At 45.2% G+C, this 20,381-nt stretch overlaps 1 protein-coding gene across 13 annotated transcripts in view; it reads left to right on the top strand.

The window, feature by feature from the left end:
• The window catches only part of LOC309621775 (uncharacterized protein), a 243,846-nt gene that overhangs the window by 198,929 nt on the left and 24,536 nt on the right, over window positions 1-20,381 (top strand). For all 13 annotated transcript variants that reach the window (XM_082409122.1, XM_082409116.1, XM_082409121.1 and 10 more), the window contains 2 exons: window positions 6,630-6,767; window positions 19,314-19,451. In XM_082409122.1, the coding sequence (XP_082265248.1) occupies window positions 6,630-6,767; window positions 19,314-19,451 (276 nt within the window). The remainder of the gene's footprint in view (window positions 1-6,629; window positions 6,768-19,313; window positions 19,452-20,381) is intronic.

The raw sequence follows: 20,381 nt of genomic DNA on the forward strand, positions 1-20,381 counted from the left end.
GGGTACCGGTAGCCGATGCCGAACTGACGGCAGGGGCAGAGACTCTGGAGAAGTTGCAGACACTTCGTGTTAGGGAAGTTGCATTGCTCACCACAGGAGGAGAATGCTGCAGAGAATTTAGAGTTCCAAGTAGAGATGGATGTTGGAAATTTTCTGTAAGAACAAGAGGGTCATGAAAAACTCAGGGAGGTTGAGAAATTCTCACTACGTTTGAGGAACGGCATCATCTGAAGGTTCTTGCTATCAGGACACCTCTACTATCACTACTTCCTGAGAAACCCAAAATCAGACAGTTAATGATGGCTGTAAGGACTGAGCAGTTTTCCACTCTTCTCTATTCACTGCCTGTGCTCCCATCTTGGGCACAGACGGGCAGAAGAGCCAAGTGGTGTGGTTCAGAGATTGTTCTCTAGGCTGGAAGCAACCTTCTCCCTGCCCTGTCTTTCCCTTCAGCCTGCACTCGTATTGACTTCTATGCTATTTCCTAGACTGGAAGCATTTTAGAACTAGGAGGCCCTTAGAGAACTTCGATGTTCTCAGTCTCATTTCGTGAGTAAGGAAACTGAGGCTCAGAGAGGTCGGGTTGACTTGTTCAAGTTCTCTCATTATGTTAGTATCATTACCAGGTTTCAGAACCTAAGTATCCTGACTTCCTTGCCAGGACTCCACTCTGAGCATGATACTGCCAGAAAGCAGGAGAAATAGAACTTATAATATAGGCATTTTTTTTGTCCATTAGAAAACAGTACGGCTGTTACCATTGTCGTCTTCAGTGTCTCCCTTTGCTTGTGCAGTTCCCACGCTATTACCTAGAGGTGACGTACAGCTCAGTCCAACTGGTGAATTGAAAGAGTCATTTTTGCCCTCTTCAAGCCTGGTTTCTCATCCTACCTCAAAATGATTACCCGAAAGTGGATTTCTTAAGTGCTTTTGGAAAGGGAAGAGTTATCTGATTACTTCAGATTACTCATCTGTAAAGTGGTTATAACACCACCACCAATAATAATAGCAGTAATAATTAATAGATGAATAAGCTGATCTATTGCGTATGATTTATATGGAGGAAGATACAATAAGTTCTAGAAAGACAAAGAAAAATCATGACAAGCATATTACGTTAACGAAAAAGAAATCCATAGATATTAATGAAAACTGGGGTATGTGGCAAGTATCGAAGCCTAATGAATTTACTAACAAATGGCATTCTGTACCATCCATGCAATATTATGAAAGTGAATTTTGCCCACTCTATTTTAGTGAATACTATTAACCAGAAGACACGATGGAGGTGATAGAGGTGAATGAATTCCTAGCCAATGCATACAGACAGAGAAGGTATGTCAGTAAAAAATGCATAACAAGCAACAGAATGCAATAAATGTGCATGTATAGGTAGCCACAACACATATAGACAAGTATTTCAATGAAAACCGGTACGAAGCAGACAGCAAAATAATAAGTGTAAAAGAGTTTCATTATTGTGCTCCTTCATATTTTTACCCAGCAAGTAAGAGGTATTAAGCCTAGGAGAAATATATATTTCAATGAATATAGCTTATATAATAAGCAGAAAGGAAGCTTAAAATGTATCAGGAAGGTTTTTGGATTTATCCTAGAACTTAGATTAGAATCATCTTCAGCATCCAAGAAGATGGCATCCCAAAACCTCAAAAAACCATCATGCCTAGAATCCAATTAAAAAAGATTTTCAAATGTAAGAAAATCCACAGGACTCCACAATATGGTTTTCGATAAATGTGGATGTTTGTTTGTTTTGTTTCTTTGGCCGCGCCGCGTGGCCCTGGCCGTGAAAGCACCGAGTCCTAAGCACTGGACCGCCAGGGAATTCCCTAAGTGGGGGGGGGGAATTAGAGATGTGGGGCTTGACTTTTTCTTCTTCTTCTTCTTCTTCTTCGGTAGCTAAGCTCTACAAGCGAACGATGGCTGTTGATCAATGTGCTCTCTGTGTTAGGAAGGAAATAACTGTAAAAATGAAAAGCAGCCTTGCCTTAGAACCTACATATCACACCAAGGAAAATAGTCCTTCTGATTCAATTTAGAAGATATCACTTAAAATGTTGAATTGGTGAAATGTCTACCTAGTTTAAAAATTAGAAAGAATAAAACACTGAAAAGCAGCCCCCTAGATAACCACTGTGGTTGCTTGTTTATAGGAGGCATCATTTCTAAAACGTATTTCTAAAATGTTTATATTCAAAACTGTCAAGTGGCCAACTGTATTCAGAGAGGCAATAAAAGAAAGAAAACGGAGTATGACTTTTCTGATAAGCTGCCTTTCCTGGTGATCCCCTGTTCTGGCCTTACTTTCCTTCTTAGTCTGTTAATGTAAGGGTTTGCTACCATCAACTTGGTTTTGCCCTGCTCTGAGCAGGTTTCCCTCTGTGCTGTTTCTGCTTTAATTGAAAATCTTTGGTTCCCATCAGCATTCCATTGCAAACTCCGTTTTTCTTGAGAGCTCCTCTATGCTTTCCCTCTTCATTCTTACATTTTCTCCCATCTCTTGGTGCCTGTTGGCCTGTGCTAATGAAAACCATCCTAAACTTCCTTACGCTCGACTCTGTGCCTCCCTGTAGAGCCCAGTACTCTCCATCCTCTCTCCCTATTCTCTCTTTTCAACTAGTCGAAATCCTAGTGGAGGGAGACCATTAGAGATGAAACATCTTGGTATATATTGCTAGTTTTCTATGTCCCCTGGCTTTTCTATGTTTCTGTTGAAACACTCTTGAGAAGTGTCTGATTTCGTTTTCTACATGGGTACCCTTTAAGGCTCAATACTGGAAAAGAAGGGGATCAGAGTGATCAACCCAACGTGGTATCCTAACGTAACAGTTAAGGAAAGCAACAGGCTTTGTGAGACAGCCAGTGATTTGTCCAAAGTCACACAGATAGTAAACGTCAAAGTCAAAAGTGAAATTAGGTCTCCAGACGTGTAGTTCAATACTTTCCCTCATTATTCCATGCTATTTTGAATCTCCTACTCAATTTAGGGGCAAAAGAATCGAACGCAAAACTTTCCAAAGTTTCTTTTCTTACCTGACATGGTCAGAGAAGAGGAAGCATCCACTGCAGGTACCAGGGATGAGGAGACAACACTAGAGGATGTCCGAGTGGCTGCAGCTGAACGGCGCACGTGTCCAGTACAGAGGTCACTGGTTACTGGTCCAAACAGCTCCACGGAAACCCCAAGACTCTACCAAGTGGTAGTAGGTTTGGTAGGAGAGTGATGTCACAAAGCAGGCAGTTGAAAGGTATGAGAGAGCCAATAGGGAGGTCCGATCCCCAACAGGAAGGCGGGCTTGGGTGAAGAGAGTGTAGGAGAGCTAAAACAACACCTGAGTTTCTGAGCTCTGGGGAGGAAATCCTAGAAGACAGATTTACCTCCCCCAGGCTCTTCCATTAGGGAAATCATTGCCACATTTCTTACAGACGTTCATTAATACACTGAACTAAGAGTTACTTATATTCTACAGAGTATTCTATTTTATGTATCATATACTTAGAGCTATATAGATCTTCTTTAATTAATAATCCTTAGGAAGGAAAGAGCCATCTAGTTTGAACTATTACAGTTGTTCTGAAATCAGATGTGTCTAATGAGTGAACTGATAGCAGCTTTTAAGGAGCCAAAGTAGGGATTAAGAAGCTCTCTTTGTAACTTGGTTCAAGAGTAGGGTGAAGTTTCTTGAGTGTACCTTGTGGAGAATGTTGTGGTCCAAGGCTCTTCTCTTTTAGTTTCTTCTCCTTGACTCCTACCTTCCTTGGGCTGGGCTAGGCTGGGGGCCAGGTTGGACTTGCGACTTAACATTTCACTTCCGCTTTCTCTTTTTTTTTTCTCTTCCATTATGGGCATTGCTTCGAGGACAAGCCTTGATCTTGCATTGGACGTTACTTCCTGTCACCTTCCAGCAGCAGGAGTCTTCTTTTCAGTGCTTGATGCTTCACGAAATAGACTCTGCCCGTTGGCAGCAAATACCAGAGAGCTAGGAGACAGAGCTGGTTGCAGACCTTTCCTCTTCCAGCCTTTGGTTGCAATTGTTTGGCCCATAATTTGCTAGCTCTAGTTCCTTGGGCCACACAGGTATCCTGCCATCTCCAGCTCTTGTTATATGTGAGAGACATTCTGAACACTGTCCCTTTTTCTTTGCACAGAAGTATATACAGTGTGGCAGTTACTGTAATCTCCTCCGCCTTGCAAACAGCCACTCTAGAATCTTGGACCTCTAGGACTCTCTGTCTTGCATGCTTGGGGGCAAGGCCAAGCAAAATGAAGAGGAGAATAATTAGAGAAAGAGGAGGACGTTGGTGGAGAATTGGGAGCAGGTAAGGTGAAAGGGCACAGGAGAAAAGAGATGCATGTAGACTTTTTGGTTTCTGTGGGAAACAGGTTGACACACTTGGGCCTCATTTGGTATTAACAGAACAGAGAGTTAAAGATCTAAGTAGCTAGATAGTGTGCAGCAACTGCCATGAAGTCTGTACACTGAAGAGAACAGTCTCACATCTAGTTTTCATTTTGTTTTATGTCATAGTACCTTATTTATAGCATTCACTGGTGTGTTTGTAGAATACAGATGTTTTCAAATGCTCTGGTTTTGTCTACATGGTTATCTCCTTGTCCTGTTTGTAAGGAATCCAACATTGTAAGACATATTGCATGTTTTTCTCTTGACGATTGTTGACCTTGAAGCGTCATGAACTAACTTGAGCTGTTGGATTCTGTGGAGAAACGTTCAAAAGGGTCTGTGAAAAAGGCACTGTGGTGAGTCGCATTATGCACCCGAGCGTAAGGAGCAGATATCTGCCACCAGCCCAGCTTGGCCTGGATTGCCTCTGTTTTAGTTCCCCTGGTTAGTGCTTTTCTCCCTAACCACTCTTGTGACTGTGATAATGTGAGTAAGGGCGGAGTTGCTAATGATCTATGTGTGAGGTAAGCTGGTTTGAGGGAGGAAATCTATGGACCTAGTCATTTTCCTTGGTGGTAAGCTTTCAGGGGTGCAGAGATGGATCTTCCTGGGGCCTTTTCTGGTCCCAGGAAGATATCGCATAGATGGGACCTCCCAAGACACACATTGAATCTTTAGGCCTGTTTTTCCTATTATGAGGTACGAACGAGTTTCTTCACTGATGGGGATGATGCTTATCTGAGAAGAAATTGTGAAAGGTGGTGTAGTGTAGAGGTGTGGCTTAAGCTTTTAAGTTTTCCTCCAGGTTTTTCCCCTAAGCTTCCTACTTCGGACGGCCTACTTACATGATACTAGTAGGTGATGTCCGGCTAACAACTTTCTAAATATACCTGCAAGCCAGATCAGTGTCTCTTTTCTCTGTATTCCCATGGAAATCAAGAGTCCCGCCGAATTTTCCATCGAAACAGTTGATTTGTGTTGTCTCTAGGAATTCTAAAGGGCGTACCGTTGCTTCCTAACCGGTGTCATTTGGGAGATCCGCCTCTGTACGTTCAAATGATTAATTTTGAGACTTTGCTCATGTGTGCAGTAAACCCTTGAATTCCCTAAGACCTTCCTTTCCTCCATCTCCTACCCCATTAAGCCCGCTTCAGTTCATCTCCTGAATTTCTTTGGAATCTGTCAGCCAGCTCTTCCTCAACTTCCTAATACTGAACTTGCCTGTCTGTTGCGATTAGGTCCTAACTGGTGTCCATATATCTTGTTTCCTTCCAATCCACTCTTCACACAAGAAACCTTCAAAGCAAGTTGGAACGTTGCTCATAAACATCGCTCACAAGCATTGTTTTGAGAATAGAAAACACACTGTTGGCCTTTAAGACTCTGCGTGGTCTAGAATCCTCTCTGCTTCTCTAGCCCCATCTTGTGCCACTTTTGCCCTCACTTTCTATGCTTCAGATACACTGAATTAACCTTAGTTCTCACTCATCTGACAGAAGTCAGTTCAGATACTATTTTTCACTGTGATTCCTAGCATTAAGGAATTTGATTATCAGGTTTTGTATGAGGACTATTTCATCAGGGGTACAGAAGTTCTGGCCATCTCTGGTTTTGGATATCCCTTATTTGTTGAGACCTTTGCGTTGTTTGGTTGCCTTTTGTCTGTTTTCCAGATGGGAAAACAGGAACAAGGGAAGTATAGGTTATTACTAGGTGGGGTTGAACAAGTGGAGCAGCAAACTGCAAAGCAGAAAGAAGAGGGACGTACTATAGAGGGATATGACTTCCATTCTCAAGGCGCCTGCATCCTGTGCAGGGAGACAGCCTAACATAAAATGTGCCTAACAACAAATATATTGACTTCTTACTAAAAATCTCCAGTTCATAGAACCGAGGGGTTTGTACCTTCTCCTTTAAAAGTGATAGTCCTGGGACTTCCCCGGTGGTCCCGTGGTGAAGACTCTGCGCTTCCAATGCAGCAGGCGTGGGTTCAATCCCTGGTTGGGGAGCTAAGATCCCACATGCTGCGCAGCCAAAGAAATTTTTGTCGAACGTTATACTCCTGTATTGTTGGCTTTAGTGGTTTAGATTTTGTTGTACTGTTAAGAAGATTTCAGTTTATTTACCGGGAACAAACAACACATAATGTAAAAATAGTTTCCCAGAAACGATTTCCATCATTCTCTTCCTCCCTTTCTCCCGCAGACTGGTGTTTCACCTTGACAAGTTCTCTGTCATTCCATAGGAAAGCTGTCTGGCTTGGAGGTTGCAATCCCAGGGAATTTTTCATCAGCGGGGAAGTCTCCATCACTACAGAGGAATCAAGGGAGAAGTCAGTCCCTGGTAAGTGAGATGCTCCCCCTAAACACCAACACAGCAGTCGTGTACCTTTCAAGGGGTTCAGGGGCAAGATGGGCAAGGCATTTCTACTAACTCTTCTTAAGGATCACGGACAGTGCCCTATGCTACGAGGTAAGCGGTGACTGCTGTAGTTCTTACTGGTGATCCTTTCCTGTCACTGATTCTCGGCTTTCTTTGTATTTCATAGGACTGTTGTCAGTCCAATACAAAATGAGTCTTATTTTTAAAAACCTGAAATGTTTTACAGAGCCTAGCATTCTCATATAGGGTCCTTTCCATTCTCCCCACTTTCCCGAGAGGCCAAGAACACTTCACACCATGAACTAGGAGAGGGGGTAGAGCCCTTTCTGATGAAATACATCAACAAAGACAGAGCCTTAGCCTGCTTGCTCTCTGGACAGGATCTCGGACCACAAGGTCTTCAATCCTGGTATAAATGAAGGAAGTGAGGACAGTTCAACTGGCACTCTCATAACAAGAGTTCTGAAACACCTTCCGAAGAGACTATAGCAGTAGATGAGGGAAGGGAGTGCTACAGTGTGGCAGTACAGGGGGAACGATCGGCTACAGCAGTGAAAAGTGTGGTACCGATTGGTGTGCTCTCGGGGTTCTTGTACATGTAGCATAGATGACCTCTACGGTGGCCCTCCCACCTTCCCACCTGCATTAGGTGTTCTTTTTTTTTGTAATTTATGTTTATGTATTTATTTACTGTTTGAACTTATTTATTCTACGTATTTATGTTTTTGGCCGCACTGGGTCTCTCATTGCTGTGCACGGGCTTTCTCTAGTTGGCGGCTAGCGGGGGCTACTCTCGGTTGCGGTGTGCGGGCATCTCATCGCGGTGGCTTCTCTTGTTGCGGAGCATGGGCTGTAGGCACGTGGGCTTCGGTAGTTGAGGCTCACGGGCTCTAGAATGCAGGCTCCGTCGTTGTGGCACATGCGCTTAGTTGCTGCACGGCATGTGGGATCTTCGCAGACCAGGGCTCGAACCCGTGTCCCCTGCATTGGCAGGCGCCACCAGGGAAGCCCTAGGTGTTCTCATATAGAGTCTAAAAACAGAGAGCACTGAGAGAAGGTAGTGGTTATTAAAGGCTCAGGATCTAAATTCTACCTGTCTCTACACCCCTTCCCAGCTGTCGATTTGACCCCATTTTTGAATGCTGACCTCATTGTTCAACTTTTCTCTGCCGTCTGTATACTCACCTTGAAAACTTGTTTCTGTGATGCGTTGAGCAGACACAGGGTGGCAGACTGCAGAGGTGGAAGCTGGTGGTCGGATATTTGTGGGCTGAATCTCCTTCAGTCCCATTCCCATTTCTGGTTGCCCAGAGGCCCTACTTCCTGTGTGTGACGCCGAGCCGTAGGATTGCGGGCAGGAGCCAAGTTCTCCATACAGTAAAGACCCCAGTGTGCCTTGGTTACAGTAATATACCTGGCTTCCTTCCTGGCAGGGAAGTGACAGGCGGCTATGCCCCTGCTTTGTTCGTGGGCCTCCTGATCCAGCAGTTCCCTTGGCTCTGCCCCTGTCGTCAGCTGCCCCTAGGATAACTCTGAGCCCTAGCCACTTCTCTGGTAGATTTCCCTATTCCCCCACTACAGTCACACCTGAATAAGGCAACTCAGACCTTTCAGAGATGTGTCCTGAACCTCTTGTTTTCTGAAATACCTATCTGGTGGTTGTGAGACTTAAGGCCAGCGTCCCCGAGAGACTTTTTCTATTTCTCCTAGTAAACCTAGACTCATCTTCTGTCACCTTCAACTCTACTCCAATTGTGTTCTTTCAACCCAGACCTCTGACCCTGCTTTTTACTTCTGCCATTTCATCCTCGCTCCTGCTTCCTTTCCTAAATCCATACGTCTCTTTTGGCCTTCCTAGCCCTGGGCCAAGTTCCTTCCTCTTTGCTCAGTTTTTACCCCTTTCCTTCATTCTCCCATCCAACTTTCAGTCCTTCCTTTCTCACGCCCCAGTTAGCAGCATCTGAAAATTCGAAAGGTTTGTTACTCGTCTATTAATTGTATTCCATTTACTTATTCAGTTCTATACCTGTCTTACCTGTGTATGGAAGAACAGCTGGTAGCCAAGGTGGCACCAAGAATCCTAGCAGCTCTCACTTGACGTATCCGTAGTAGTCGGCAATTTCCATTTCGTTTTCCCTCTCGGTGAAAAATTGCAGCTTGCCCGAAGAGGTGTATCTGGCAGCATTCTCCCGTTGTTGTTGAGCCCGCCTCTTCATGGCCTCTCGCTCTGGCCTCTGCTCTTGTTCGATGGGCTTTGACATGACTGGCTCAGGCACGTTGGGTTCCCTCCATGGAACTCGTTGCTTGCTGAAGTCTTGGAGTAGAAAGTGGGTTTGGAGCTTGGGTGGGGACTGGCGCTTATTCACAGCAGGGGGAACAGGCTCCCGCTGGAGAGGAGCGCCAGATGAAGTTTTGGAGGGTGCAGGCCTAGGAGCAGCAGACTGAGGGACACGAGGCTGGGTATGGTTGGGCCAAGCCGGTTGGGTTGGGTTGGTCACAGTTGGCTGAGCTGGTTTGGCGGGGCCTGGCAAAGAGGCAGGAGCTGGCTGGGATGAATTGGCTGCAGCAGGTTGAGCTGAGTCAGTAGAACCAGGCTGGGCACGGTAAGCCCCAGCAGGCCGATGTGAGGCCAGAGACTGTGGCCTCCGAGGAGCGGGTCGAGCTTGAGGCTTGTCCCAGGCAGAAAAAGGCAGAGGTATCAACTTGACCTTCCCAGGAGGAGGCCGCTCATACTGGGCTGGAGACGGACACTCTGTTTCAGCACTGCTGTCTGGTTTCTGGGCTTGGACTTGCGTTTTCTCAGGACCCTTCCCCTCACGTGGGGTATGCCGCCATGGCTGGATAGCTGGGGGTGGCTGGGGGTCTTTGGGGTTGCTTGACTTTCCCAAGAGCCGACAGGAAGAGCGCCCAGTTTTCGTCTCATTCTTCTTCCCCAGCGCATGAAGAACCTTCACAGACTCCAGCATGCGCACGCCAAGGGAGGTTCGAGGCTTTTGAAAGCTCTGTTGGAGAAGCTCAGTTTGGTGTTCCTTTCGCTTCGTGTGGGGGATTGCTGGCTTCTCTTCTGCCTTGACTTTGTTCCCTGACTGCTTGTTCTCCTCAGCCTTGTTTCTCCCTCTGGTCCTTTTGGTCTTTTCCTGCCCGTGGCTCTTAGTTTTGCTGATCTTTCTGGATGCAGCTTTCTGAGGTTTGCCTTGAGAGTGCTTGGCCGTGTTCACAGGAGCCCTGTCACTGACTGCAGCGTGGCATGTAACCACTTCTCCCCCTAACAGGCACTCTGGATTCTTTGGCTGGATTTTGGCCTTGGGAGCGCCACTGATAGGCTCAGAGGCTTTCTGTTTGTTCTTCCTGGGTTGATCAGAGGGAACCTTTATGACACTTGGCTTTTCCTGCACCTGATTCACCTTAATGGCTCTGGTGTCTTTAGCTTTGATCACGTTGGGACCTTGGGATTGATCAAGATCTTTCAAAGGATTAAAGAGCTGGGGAAGGTGAATATCCTCCGCCAGTGTAGTAATGTCTGCAAGACCACTGCTAGGTTCAATCCCATTTTCAAGTGTCCCTAGGTCCTGACGACTCCGGCTGTTCTCTCCCAGATCAGCATTTTCAGAACCAGGCTGCTCCTCTTGGCTGAGGGGATCGGTGCAGGCCAGCGGCTGGTGAATATCAGGGATTCCTAAAGGGAGTAGTGGAGGATCTTGGTTCTCTGTTGGGATCTGGTAGGCATCCAGAGGCTTTGAAAGCTTGGTTTTGATATCATCCACGTGCTTACTCTCTATTTGTCCCTGGCTTGGAGCTGGAGGCAGGGCCAGGAGACGCCTGGCACTCTGGACTGGAGCTGTCACTGAAATGTCCCCAAGTTCAGATGGTGGGTTACTCTCAAGTATGTGGCTGTTTCTGCTACTGCAGGACTTGGGGAGTTCTTGACTTTGTGTCACACAAAACGTCTGGCTTGGAGGTTGCAATCCCAGGGAATTTTTCATCACCAGGGGGGAGGTCTCCATCCCTACAAAGGGATCAAGGGAGAAGTCAGTCCCTGGTAAGTGAGATGCTCCCCCTAAACACCAACACAGCAGTCGTGTACCTTTCAAGGGGTTCAGGGGCAAGATGGGCAAGGCATTTCTACTAACTCTTCTTAAGGATCACGGACAGTGCCCTATGCTACGAGGTAAGCGGTGACTGTTGTAATTCTTACTGGTGAGCCTTTCCTGTCGCTGATTCTCGGCTCGCTTTGTATTTCATAGGACTGTTATAAGTCCAATACAAAATGAGTCTTATTTTTAAAAACCTGAAATGTTTTACAAAGCCTAGCATTCTCATATAGGGTCCTTTCCATTCTCCCCACTTTCCCGAGAGGCCAAGAACACGTCACACCATGAACTAGGAGAGGGGGTAGAGCCCTTGCTGATGAAATACATCAACAAAGACAGAGTCTTAGCCTGCTTGCTCTCTGGACAGGATCTCGGACCACAAGGTCTTCAATCCTGGTATAAATGAAGGAAGTGAGGACAGTTCAACTGGCACTCTCATAACAAGAGTTCTGAAACACCTTCCGAAGAGACTATAGCAGTAGATGAGGGAAGGGAGTGCTACAGTGTGGCAGTACAGGGGGAACGATCGGCTACAGCAGTGAAAAGTGTGGTACCGATTGGTGTGCTCTCGGGGTTCTTGTACATGTAGCATAGATGACCTCTACAGTGGCCCTCCCACCTTCCCACCTGCATTAGGTGTTCTTTTTTTTGTAATTTATGTTTATGTATTTATTTACTGTTTGAACTTATTTATTCTACGTATTTATTTTTTTGGCTGCACTGGGTCTCTCATTGCTGTGCACGGGCTTTCTCTAGTTGGCGGCTAGCGGGGGCTACTCTCGGTTGCGGTGTGCGGGCTTCTCATCGCGGTGGCTTCTCTTTGTTGCGGAGCATGGGCTGTAGGCACGTGGGCTTCGGTAGTTGAGGCTCACGGGCTCTAGAATGCAGGCTCCGTCGTTGTGGCACATGCGCTTAGTTGCTGCACGGCATGTGGGATCTTCGCAGACCAGGGCTCGAACCCGTGTCCCCCGCATTGCATTGGCAGGCGGATTCTTAACCACGGCGCCACCAGGGAAGCCCTAGGTGTTCTCATAGAGAGTCTAAAAACAGAGGGCACTGAGCGAAGGTAGTGGTTATTAAAGGCTCAGGATCTAAATTCTACCTGCCTCTACACCCCTTCCCAGCTGTCGATTTGACCCCATTTTTGAGTGCCGACCTCATTCTTCAACTTTCTCTGGCGTTTGTTATACTCACCTTGAAAACTTGTTTCTGTGATGCGTTGAGCAGACACAGGGTGGCAGACTGCAGAGGTGGAAGCTGGTGGTCGGATATTTGTGGGCTGAATCTCCTTCGGTCCCATTCCCATTTCTGGTTGCCCAGAGGCCCGACTTCCTGTGTATGACGCCGAGCCGTAGGATTGCGGGCAGGAGCCAAGTTCTCCATACAGTAAAGACCCCAGTGTGCCTTGGTTACAGTAATATACCTGGCTTCCTTCCTGGCAGGGAAGTGACAGGCGGCTCTGCCCCTGATTTGGAATCTGAGATGGTGTTCCCTGAGCAAGGCTGGCAGAAAGCGATGGATGTAGAGGGACCATGTTCTTGGCGTCTGAAGTTTTATCATCCTGGGCTGCCAGAAACATGGAGGAGGCAGCTGTGTGGCGGTCAGTGAGTGCCAGAGTAAAGTCTCCGAGTGAAGAAGAATTCTTTTCAGTGCTTGCTGTGATGTCCCACTCAAGAACACCTGGATAGGAAGCAGCTGAAGTGGAGATCTGGCTGTGGTCAGTAACTCCAGATAACATAGTCGTGCTAGAATGTTGGTAAAGGTAGGCACTACCCATGAGTGTCTGGAAAGGGGTACCAGTAGCCGATGCCGAACTGACGGCAGGGGCAGAGACTCTGGAGAAGTTGCAGACACTTCGTGTTAGGGAAGTTGCATTGCTCACCACAGGAGGAGAATGCTGCAGAGAATTTAGAGTTCCAAGTAGAGATGGATGTTGGAAATTTTCTGTAAGAACAAGAGGGTCATGAAAAACTCAGGGAGGTTGAGAAATTCTCACTACGTTTGAGGAACGGCATCATCTGAAGGTTCTTGCTATCAGGACACCTCTACTATCACTACTTCCTGAGAAACCCAAAATCAGACAGTTAATGATGGCTGTAAGGACTGAGCAGTTTTCCACTCTTCTCTATTCACTGCCTGTGCTCCCATCTTGGGCACAGACGGGCAGAAGAGCCAAGTGGTGTGGTTCAGAGATTGTTCTCTAGGCTGGAAGCAACCTTCTCCCTGCCCTGTCTTTCCCTTCAGCCTGCACTCGTATTGACTTCTATGCTATTTCCTAGACTGGAAGCATTTTAGAACTAGGAGGCCCTTAGAGAACTTCGATGTTCTCAGTCTCATTTCGTGAGTAAGGAAACTGAGGCTCAGAGAGGTCGGGTTGACTTGTTCAAGTTCTCTCATTATGTTAGTATCATTACCAGGTTTCAGAACCTAAGTATCCTGACTTCCTTGCCAGGACTCCACTCTGAGCATGATACTGCCAGAAAGCAGGAGAAATAGAACTTATAATATAGGCATTTTTTTTGTCCATTAGAAAACAGTACGGCTGTTACCATTGTCGTCTTCAGTGTCTCCCTTTGCTTGTGCAGTTCCCACGCTATTACCTAGAGGTGACGTACAGCTCAGTCCAACTGGTGAATTGAAAGAGTCATTTTTGCCCTCTTCAAGCCTGGTTTCTCATCCTACCTCAAAATGATTACCCGAAAGTGGATTTCTTAAGTGCTTTTGGAAAGGGAAGAGTTATCTGATTACTTCAGATTACTCATCTGTAAAGTGGTTATAACACCACCACCAATAATAATAGCAGTAATAATTAATAGATGAATAAGCTGATCTATTGCGTATGATTTATATGGAGGAAGATACAATAAGTTCTAGAAAGACAAAGAAAAATCATGACAAGCATATTACGTTAACGAAAAAGAAATCCATAGATATTAATGAAAACTGGGGTATGTGGCAAGTATCGAAGCCTAATGAATTTACTAACAAATGGCATTCTGTACTATCCATGCAATATTATGAAAGTGAATTTTGCCCACTCTATTTTAGTGAATACTATTAACCAGAAGACACGATGGAGGTGATAGAGGTGAATGAATTCCTAGCCAATGCATACAGACAGAGAAGGTATGTCAGTAAAAAATGCATAACAAGCAACAGAATGCAATAAATGTGCATGTATAGGTAGCCACAACACATATAGACAAGTATTTCAATGAAAACCGGTACGAAGCAGACAGCAAAATAATAAGTGTAAAAGAGTTTCATTATTGTGCTCCTTCATATTTTTACCCAGCAAGTAAGAGGTATTAAGCCTAGGAGAAATATATATTTCAATGAATATAGCTTATATAATAAGCAGAAAGGAAGCTTAAAATGTATCAGGAAGGTTTTTGGATTTATCCTAGAACTTAGATTAGAATCATCTTCAGCATCCAAGAAGATGGCATCCCAAAACCTCAAAAAACCATCATGCCTAGAATCCAATTAAAAAAGATTTTCAAATGTAAGAAAATCCACAGGACTCCACAATATGGTTTTCGATAAATGTGGATGTTTGTTTGTTTTGTTTCTTTGGCCGCGCCGCGTGGCCCTGGCCGTGAAAGCACCGAGTCCTAAGCACTGGACCGCCAGGGAATTCCCTAAGTGGGGGGGGGAATTAGAGATGTGGGGCTTGACTTTTTCTTCTTCTTCTTCTTCTTCTTCGGTAGCTAAGATCTACAAGCGAACGATGGCTGTTGATCAATGTGCTCTCTGTGTTAGGAAGGAAATAACTGTAAAAATGAAAAGCAGCCTTGCCTTAGAACCTACATATCACACCAAGGAAAATAGTCCTTCTGATTCAATTTAGAAGATATCACTTAAAATGTTGAATTGGTGAAATGTCTACCTAGTTTAAAAATTAGAAAGAATAAAACACTGAAAAGCAGCCCCCTAGATAACCACTGTGGTTGCTTGTTTATAGGAGGCATCATTTCTAAAACGTATTTCTAAAATGTTTATATTCAAAACTGTCAAGTGGCCAACTGTATTCAGAGAGGCAATAAAAGAAAGAAAACGGAGTATGACTTTTCTGATAAGCTGCCTTTCCTGGTGATCCCCTGTTCTGGCCTTACTTTCCTTCTTAGTCTGTTAATGTAAGGGTTTGCTACCATCAACTTGGTTTTGCCCTGCTCTGAGCAGGTTTCCCTCTGTGCTGTTTCTGCTTTAATTGAAAATCTTTGGTTCCCATCAGCATTCCATTGCAAACTCCGTTTTTCTTGAGAGCTCCTCTATGCTTTCCCTCTTCATTCTTACATTTTCTCCCATCTCTTGGTGCCTGTTGGCCTGTGCTAATGAAAACCATCCTAAACTTCCTTACGCTCGACTCTGTGCCTCCCTGTAGAGCCCAGTACTCTCCATCCTCTCTCCCTATTCTCTCTTTTCAACTAGTCGAAATCCTAGTGGAGGGAGACCATTAGAGATGAAACATCTTGGTATATATTGCTAGTTTTCTATGTCCCCTGGCTTTTCTATGTTTCTGTTGAAACACTCTTGAGAAGTGTCTGATTTCGTTTTCTACATGGGTACCCTTTAAGGCTCAATACTGGAAAAGAAGGGGATCAGAGTGATCAACCCAACGTGGTATCCTAACGTAACAGTTAAGGAAAGCAACAGGCTTTGTGAGACAGCCAGTGATTTGTCCAAAGTCACACAGATAGTAAACGTCAAAGTCAAAAGTGAAATTAGGTCTCCAGACGTGTAGTTCAATACTTTCCCTCATTATTCCATGCTATTTTGAATCTCCTACTCAATTTAGGGGCAAAAGAATCGAACGCAAAACTTTCCAAAGTTTCTTTTCTTACCTGACATGGTCAGAGAAGAGGAAGCATCCACTGCAGGTACCAGGGATGAGGAGACAACACTAGAGGATGTCCGAGTGGCTGCAGCTGAACGGCGCACGTGTCCAGTACAGAGGTCACTGGTTACTGGTCCAAACAGCTCCACGGAAACCCCAAGACTCTACCAAGTGGTAGTAGGTTTGGTAGGAGAGTGATGTCACAAAGCAGGCAGTTGAAAGGTATGAGAGAGCCAATAGGGAGGTCCGATCCCCAACAGGAAGGCGGGCTTGGGTGAAGAGAGTGTAGGAGAGCTAAAACAACACCTGAGTTTCTGAGCTCTGGGGAGGAAATCCTAGAAGACAGATTTACCTCCCCCAGGCTCTTCCATTAGGGAAATCATTGCCACATTTCTTACAGACGTTCATTAATACACTGAACTAAGAGTTACTTATATTCTACAGAGTATTCTATTTTATGTATCATATACTTAGAGCTATATAGATCTTCTTTAATTAATAATCCTTAGGAAGGAAAGAGCCATCTAGTTTGAACTATTACAGTTGTTCTGAAATCAGATGTGTCTAATGAGTGAACTGATAGCAGCTTTTAAGGAGCCAAAGTAGGGATTAAGAAGCTCTCTTTGTAACTTGGTTCAAGAGTAGGGTGAAGTTTCTTGAGTGTACCTTGTGGAGAATGTTGTGGTCCAAGGCTCTTCTCTTTTAGTTTCTTCTCCTTGACTCCTACCTTCCTTGGGCTGGGCTAGGCTGGGGGCCAGGTTGGACTTGCGACTTAACATTTCTCTTCCGCTTTCTCTTTTTTTTTTTTCTTCCATTATGGGCATTGCTTCGAGGACAAGCCTTGATCTTGCATTGGACGTTACTTCCTGTCACCTTCCAGCAGCAGGAGTCTTCTTTTCAGTGCTTGATGCTTCACGAAATAGACTCTGCCCGTTGGCAGCAAATACCAGAGAGCTAGGAGACAGAGCTGGTTGCAGACCTTTCCTCTTCCAGCCTTTGGTTGCAATTGTTTGGCCCATAATTTGCTAGCTCTAGTTCCTTGGGCCACACAGGTATCCTGCCATCTCCAGCTCTTGTTATATGTGAGAGACATTCTGAACACTGTCCCTTTTTCTTTGCACAGAAGTATATACAGTGTGGCAGTTACTGTAATCTCCTCCGCCTTGCAAACAGCCACTCTAGAATCTTGGACCTCTAGGACTCTCTGTCTTGCATGCTTGGGGGCAAGGCCAAGCAAAATGAAGAGGAGAATAATTAGAGAAAGAGGAGGACGTTGGTGGAGAATTGGGAGCAGGTAAGGTGAAAGGGCACAGGAGAAAAGAGATGCATGTAGACTTTTTGGTTTCTGTGGGAAACAGGTTGACACACTTGGGCCTCATTTGGTATTAACAGAACAGAGAGTTAAAGATCTAAGTAGCTAGATAGTGTGCAGCAACTGCCATGAAGTCTGTACACTGAAGAGAACAGTCTCACATCTAGTTTTCATTTTGTTTTATGTCATAGTACCTTATTTATAGCATTCACTGGTGTGTTTGTAGAATACAGATGTTTTCAAATGCTCTGGTTTTGTCTACATGGTTATCTCCTTGTCCTGTTTGTAAGGAATCCAACATTGTAAGACATATTGCATGTTTTTCTCTTGACGATTGTTGACCTTGAAGCGTCATGAACTAACTTGAGCTGTTGGATTCTGTGGAGAAACGTTCAAAAGGGTCTGTGAAAAAGGCACTGTGGTGAGTCGCATTATGCACCCGAGCGTAAGGAGCAAGATATCTGCCACCAGCCCAGCTTGGCCTGGATTGCCTCTGTTTTAGTTCCCCTGGTTAGTGCTTTTCTCCCTAACCACTCTTGTGACTGTGATAATGTGAGTAAGGGCGGAGTTGCTAATGATCTATGTGTGAGGTAAGCTGGTTTGAGGGAGGAAATCTATGGACCTAGTCATTTTCCTTGGTGGTAAGCTTTCAGGGGTGCAGAGATGGATCTTCCTGGGGCCTTTTCTGGTCCCAGGAAGATATCGCATAGATGGGACCTCCCAAGACACACATTGAATCTGTAGGCCTGTTTTTCCTATTATGAGGTACGAGTTTCTTCACTGATGGGGATGATGCTTATCTGAGAAGAAATTGTGAAAGGTGGTGTAGTGTAGAGGTGTGGCTTAAGCTTTTAAGTTTTCCTCCAGGTTTTTCCCCTAAGCTTCCTACTTCGGACGGCCTACTTACATGATACTAGTAGGTGATGTCCGGCTAACAACTTCCTAAATATACCTGCAAGCCAGATCAGTGTCTCTTTTCTCTGTATTCCCATGGAAATCAAGAGTCCCGCCGAATTTTCCATCGAAACAGTTGATTTGTGTTGTCTCTAGGAATTCTAAAGGGCGTACCGTTGCTTCCTAACCGGTGTCATTTGGGAGATCCGCCTCTGTACGTTCAAATGATTAATTTTGAGACTTTGCTCATGTGTGCAGTAAACCCTTGAATTCCCTAAGACCTTCCTTTCCTCCATCTCCTACCCCATTAAGCCCGCTTCAGTTCATCTCCTGAATTTCTTTGGAATCTGTCAGCCAGCTCTTCCTCAACTTCCTAATACTGAACTTGCCTGTCTGTTGCGATTAGGTCCTAACTGGTGTCCATATATCTTGTTTCCTTCCAATCCACTCTTCACACAAGAAACCTTCAAAGCAAGTTGGAACGTTGCTCATAAACATCGCTCACAAGCATTGTTTTGAGAATAGAAAACACACTGTTGGCCTTTAAGACTCTGCGTGGTCTAGAATCCTCTCTGCTTCTCTAGCCCCATCTTGTGCCACTTTTGCCCTCACTTTCTATGCTTCAGATACACTGAATTAACCTTAGTTCTCACTCATCTGACAGAAGTCAGTTCAGATACTATTTTTCACTGTGATTCCTAGCATTAAGGAATTTGATTATCAGGTTTTGTATGAGGACTATTTCATCAGGGGTACAGAAGTTCTGGCCATCTCTGGTTTTGGATATCCCTTATTTGTTGAGACCTTTGCGTTGTTTGGTTGCCTTTTGTCTGTTTTCCAGATGGGAAAACAGGAACAAGGGAAGTATAGGTTATTACTAGGTGGGGTTGAACAAGTGGAGCAGCAAACTGCAAAGCAGAAAGAAGAGGGACGTACTATAGAGGGATATGACTTCCATTCTCAAGGCGCCTGCATCCTGTGCAGGGAGACAGCCTAACATAAAATGTGCCTAACAACAAATATATTGACTTCTTACTAAAAATCTCCAGTTCATAGAACCGAGGGGTTTGTACCTTCTCCTTTAAAAGTGATAGTCCTGGGACTTCCCCGGTGGTCCCGTGGTGAAGACTCTGCGCTTCCAATGCAGCAGGCGTGGGTTCAATCCCTGGTTGGGGAGCTAAGATCCCACATGCTGCGCAGCCAAAGAAATTTTTGTCGAACGTTATACTCCTGTATTGTTGGCTTTAGTGGTTTAGATTTTGTTGTACTGTTAAGAAGATTTCAGTTTATTTACCGGGAACAAACAACACATAATGTAAAAATAGTTTCCCAGAAACGATTTCCATCATTCTCTTCCTCCCTTTCTCCCGCAGACTGGTGTTTCACCTTGACAAGTTCTCTGTCATTCCATAGGAAAGCTGTCTGGCTTGGAGGTTGCAATCCCAGGGAATTTTTCATCAGCGGGGAAGTCTCCATCACTACAGAGGAATCAAGGGAGAAGTCAGTCCCTGGTAAGTGAGATGCTCCCCCTAAACACCAACACAGCAGTCGTGTACCTTTCAAGGGGTTCAGGGGCAAGATGGGCAAGGCATTTCTACTAACTCTTCTTAAGGATCACGGACAGTGCCCTATGCTACGAGGTAAGCGGTGACTGCTGTAGTTCTTACTGGTGATCCTTTCCTGTCACTGATTCTCGGCTTTCTTTGTATTTCATAGGACTGTTGTCAGTCCAATACAAAATGAGTCTTATTTTTAAAAACCTGAAATGTTTTACAGAGCCTAGCATTCTCATATAGGGTCCTTTCCATTCTCCCCACTTTCCCGAGAGGCCAAGAACACTTCACACCATGAACTAGGAGAGGGGGTAGAGCCCTTTCTGATGAAATACATCAACAAAGACAGAGCCTTAGCCTGCTTGCTCTCTGGACAGGATCTCGGACCACAAGGTCTTCAATCCTGGTATAAATGAAGGAAGTGAGGACAGTTCAACTGGCACTCTCATAACAAGAGTTCGGAAACACCTTCCGAAGAGACTATAGCAGTAGATGAGGGAAGGGAGTGCTACAGTGTGGCAGTACAGGGGGAACGATCGGCTACAGCAGTGAAAAGTGTGGTACCGATTGGTGTGCTCTCGGGGTTCTTGTACATGTAGCATAGATGACCTCTACGGTGGCCCTCCCACCTTCCCACCTGCATTAGGTGTTCTTTTTTTTTGTAATTTATGTTTATGTATTTATTTACTGTTTGAACTTATTTATTCTACGTATTTATGTTTTTGGCTGCACTGGGTCTCTCATTGCTGTGCACGGGCTTTCTCTAGTTGGCGGCTAGCGGGGGCTACTCTCGGTTGCGGTGTGCGGGCATCTCATCGCGGTGGCTTCTCTTGTTGCGGAGCATGGGCTGTAGGCACGTGGGCTTCGGTAGTTGAGGCTCACGGGCTC

The sequence above is a fragment of the Balaenoptera borealis genome, assembly GCF_965194805.1.
Source record: "Balaenoptera borealis genome assembly, contig: HAP1_SCAFFOLD_981, whole genome shotgun sequence".
NCBI classification, from domain to species: domain Eukaryota; kingdom Metazoa; phylum Chordata; class Mammalia; order Artiodactyla; family Balaenopteridae; genus Balaenoptera; species Balaenoptera borealis.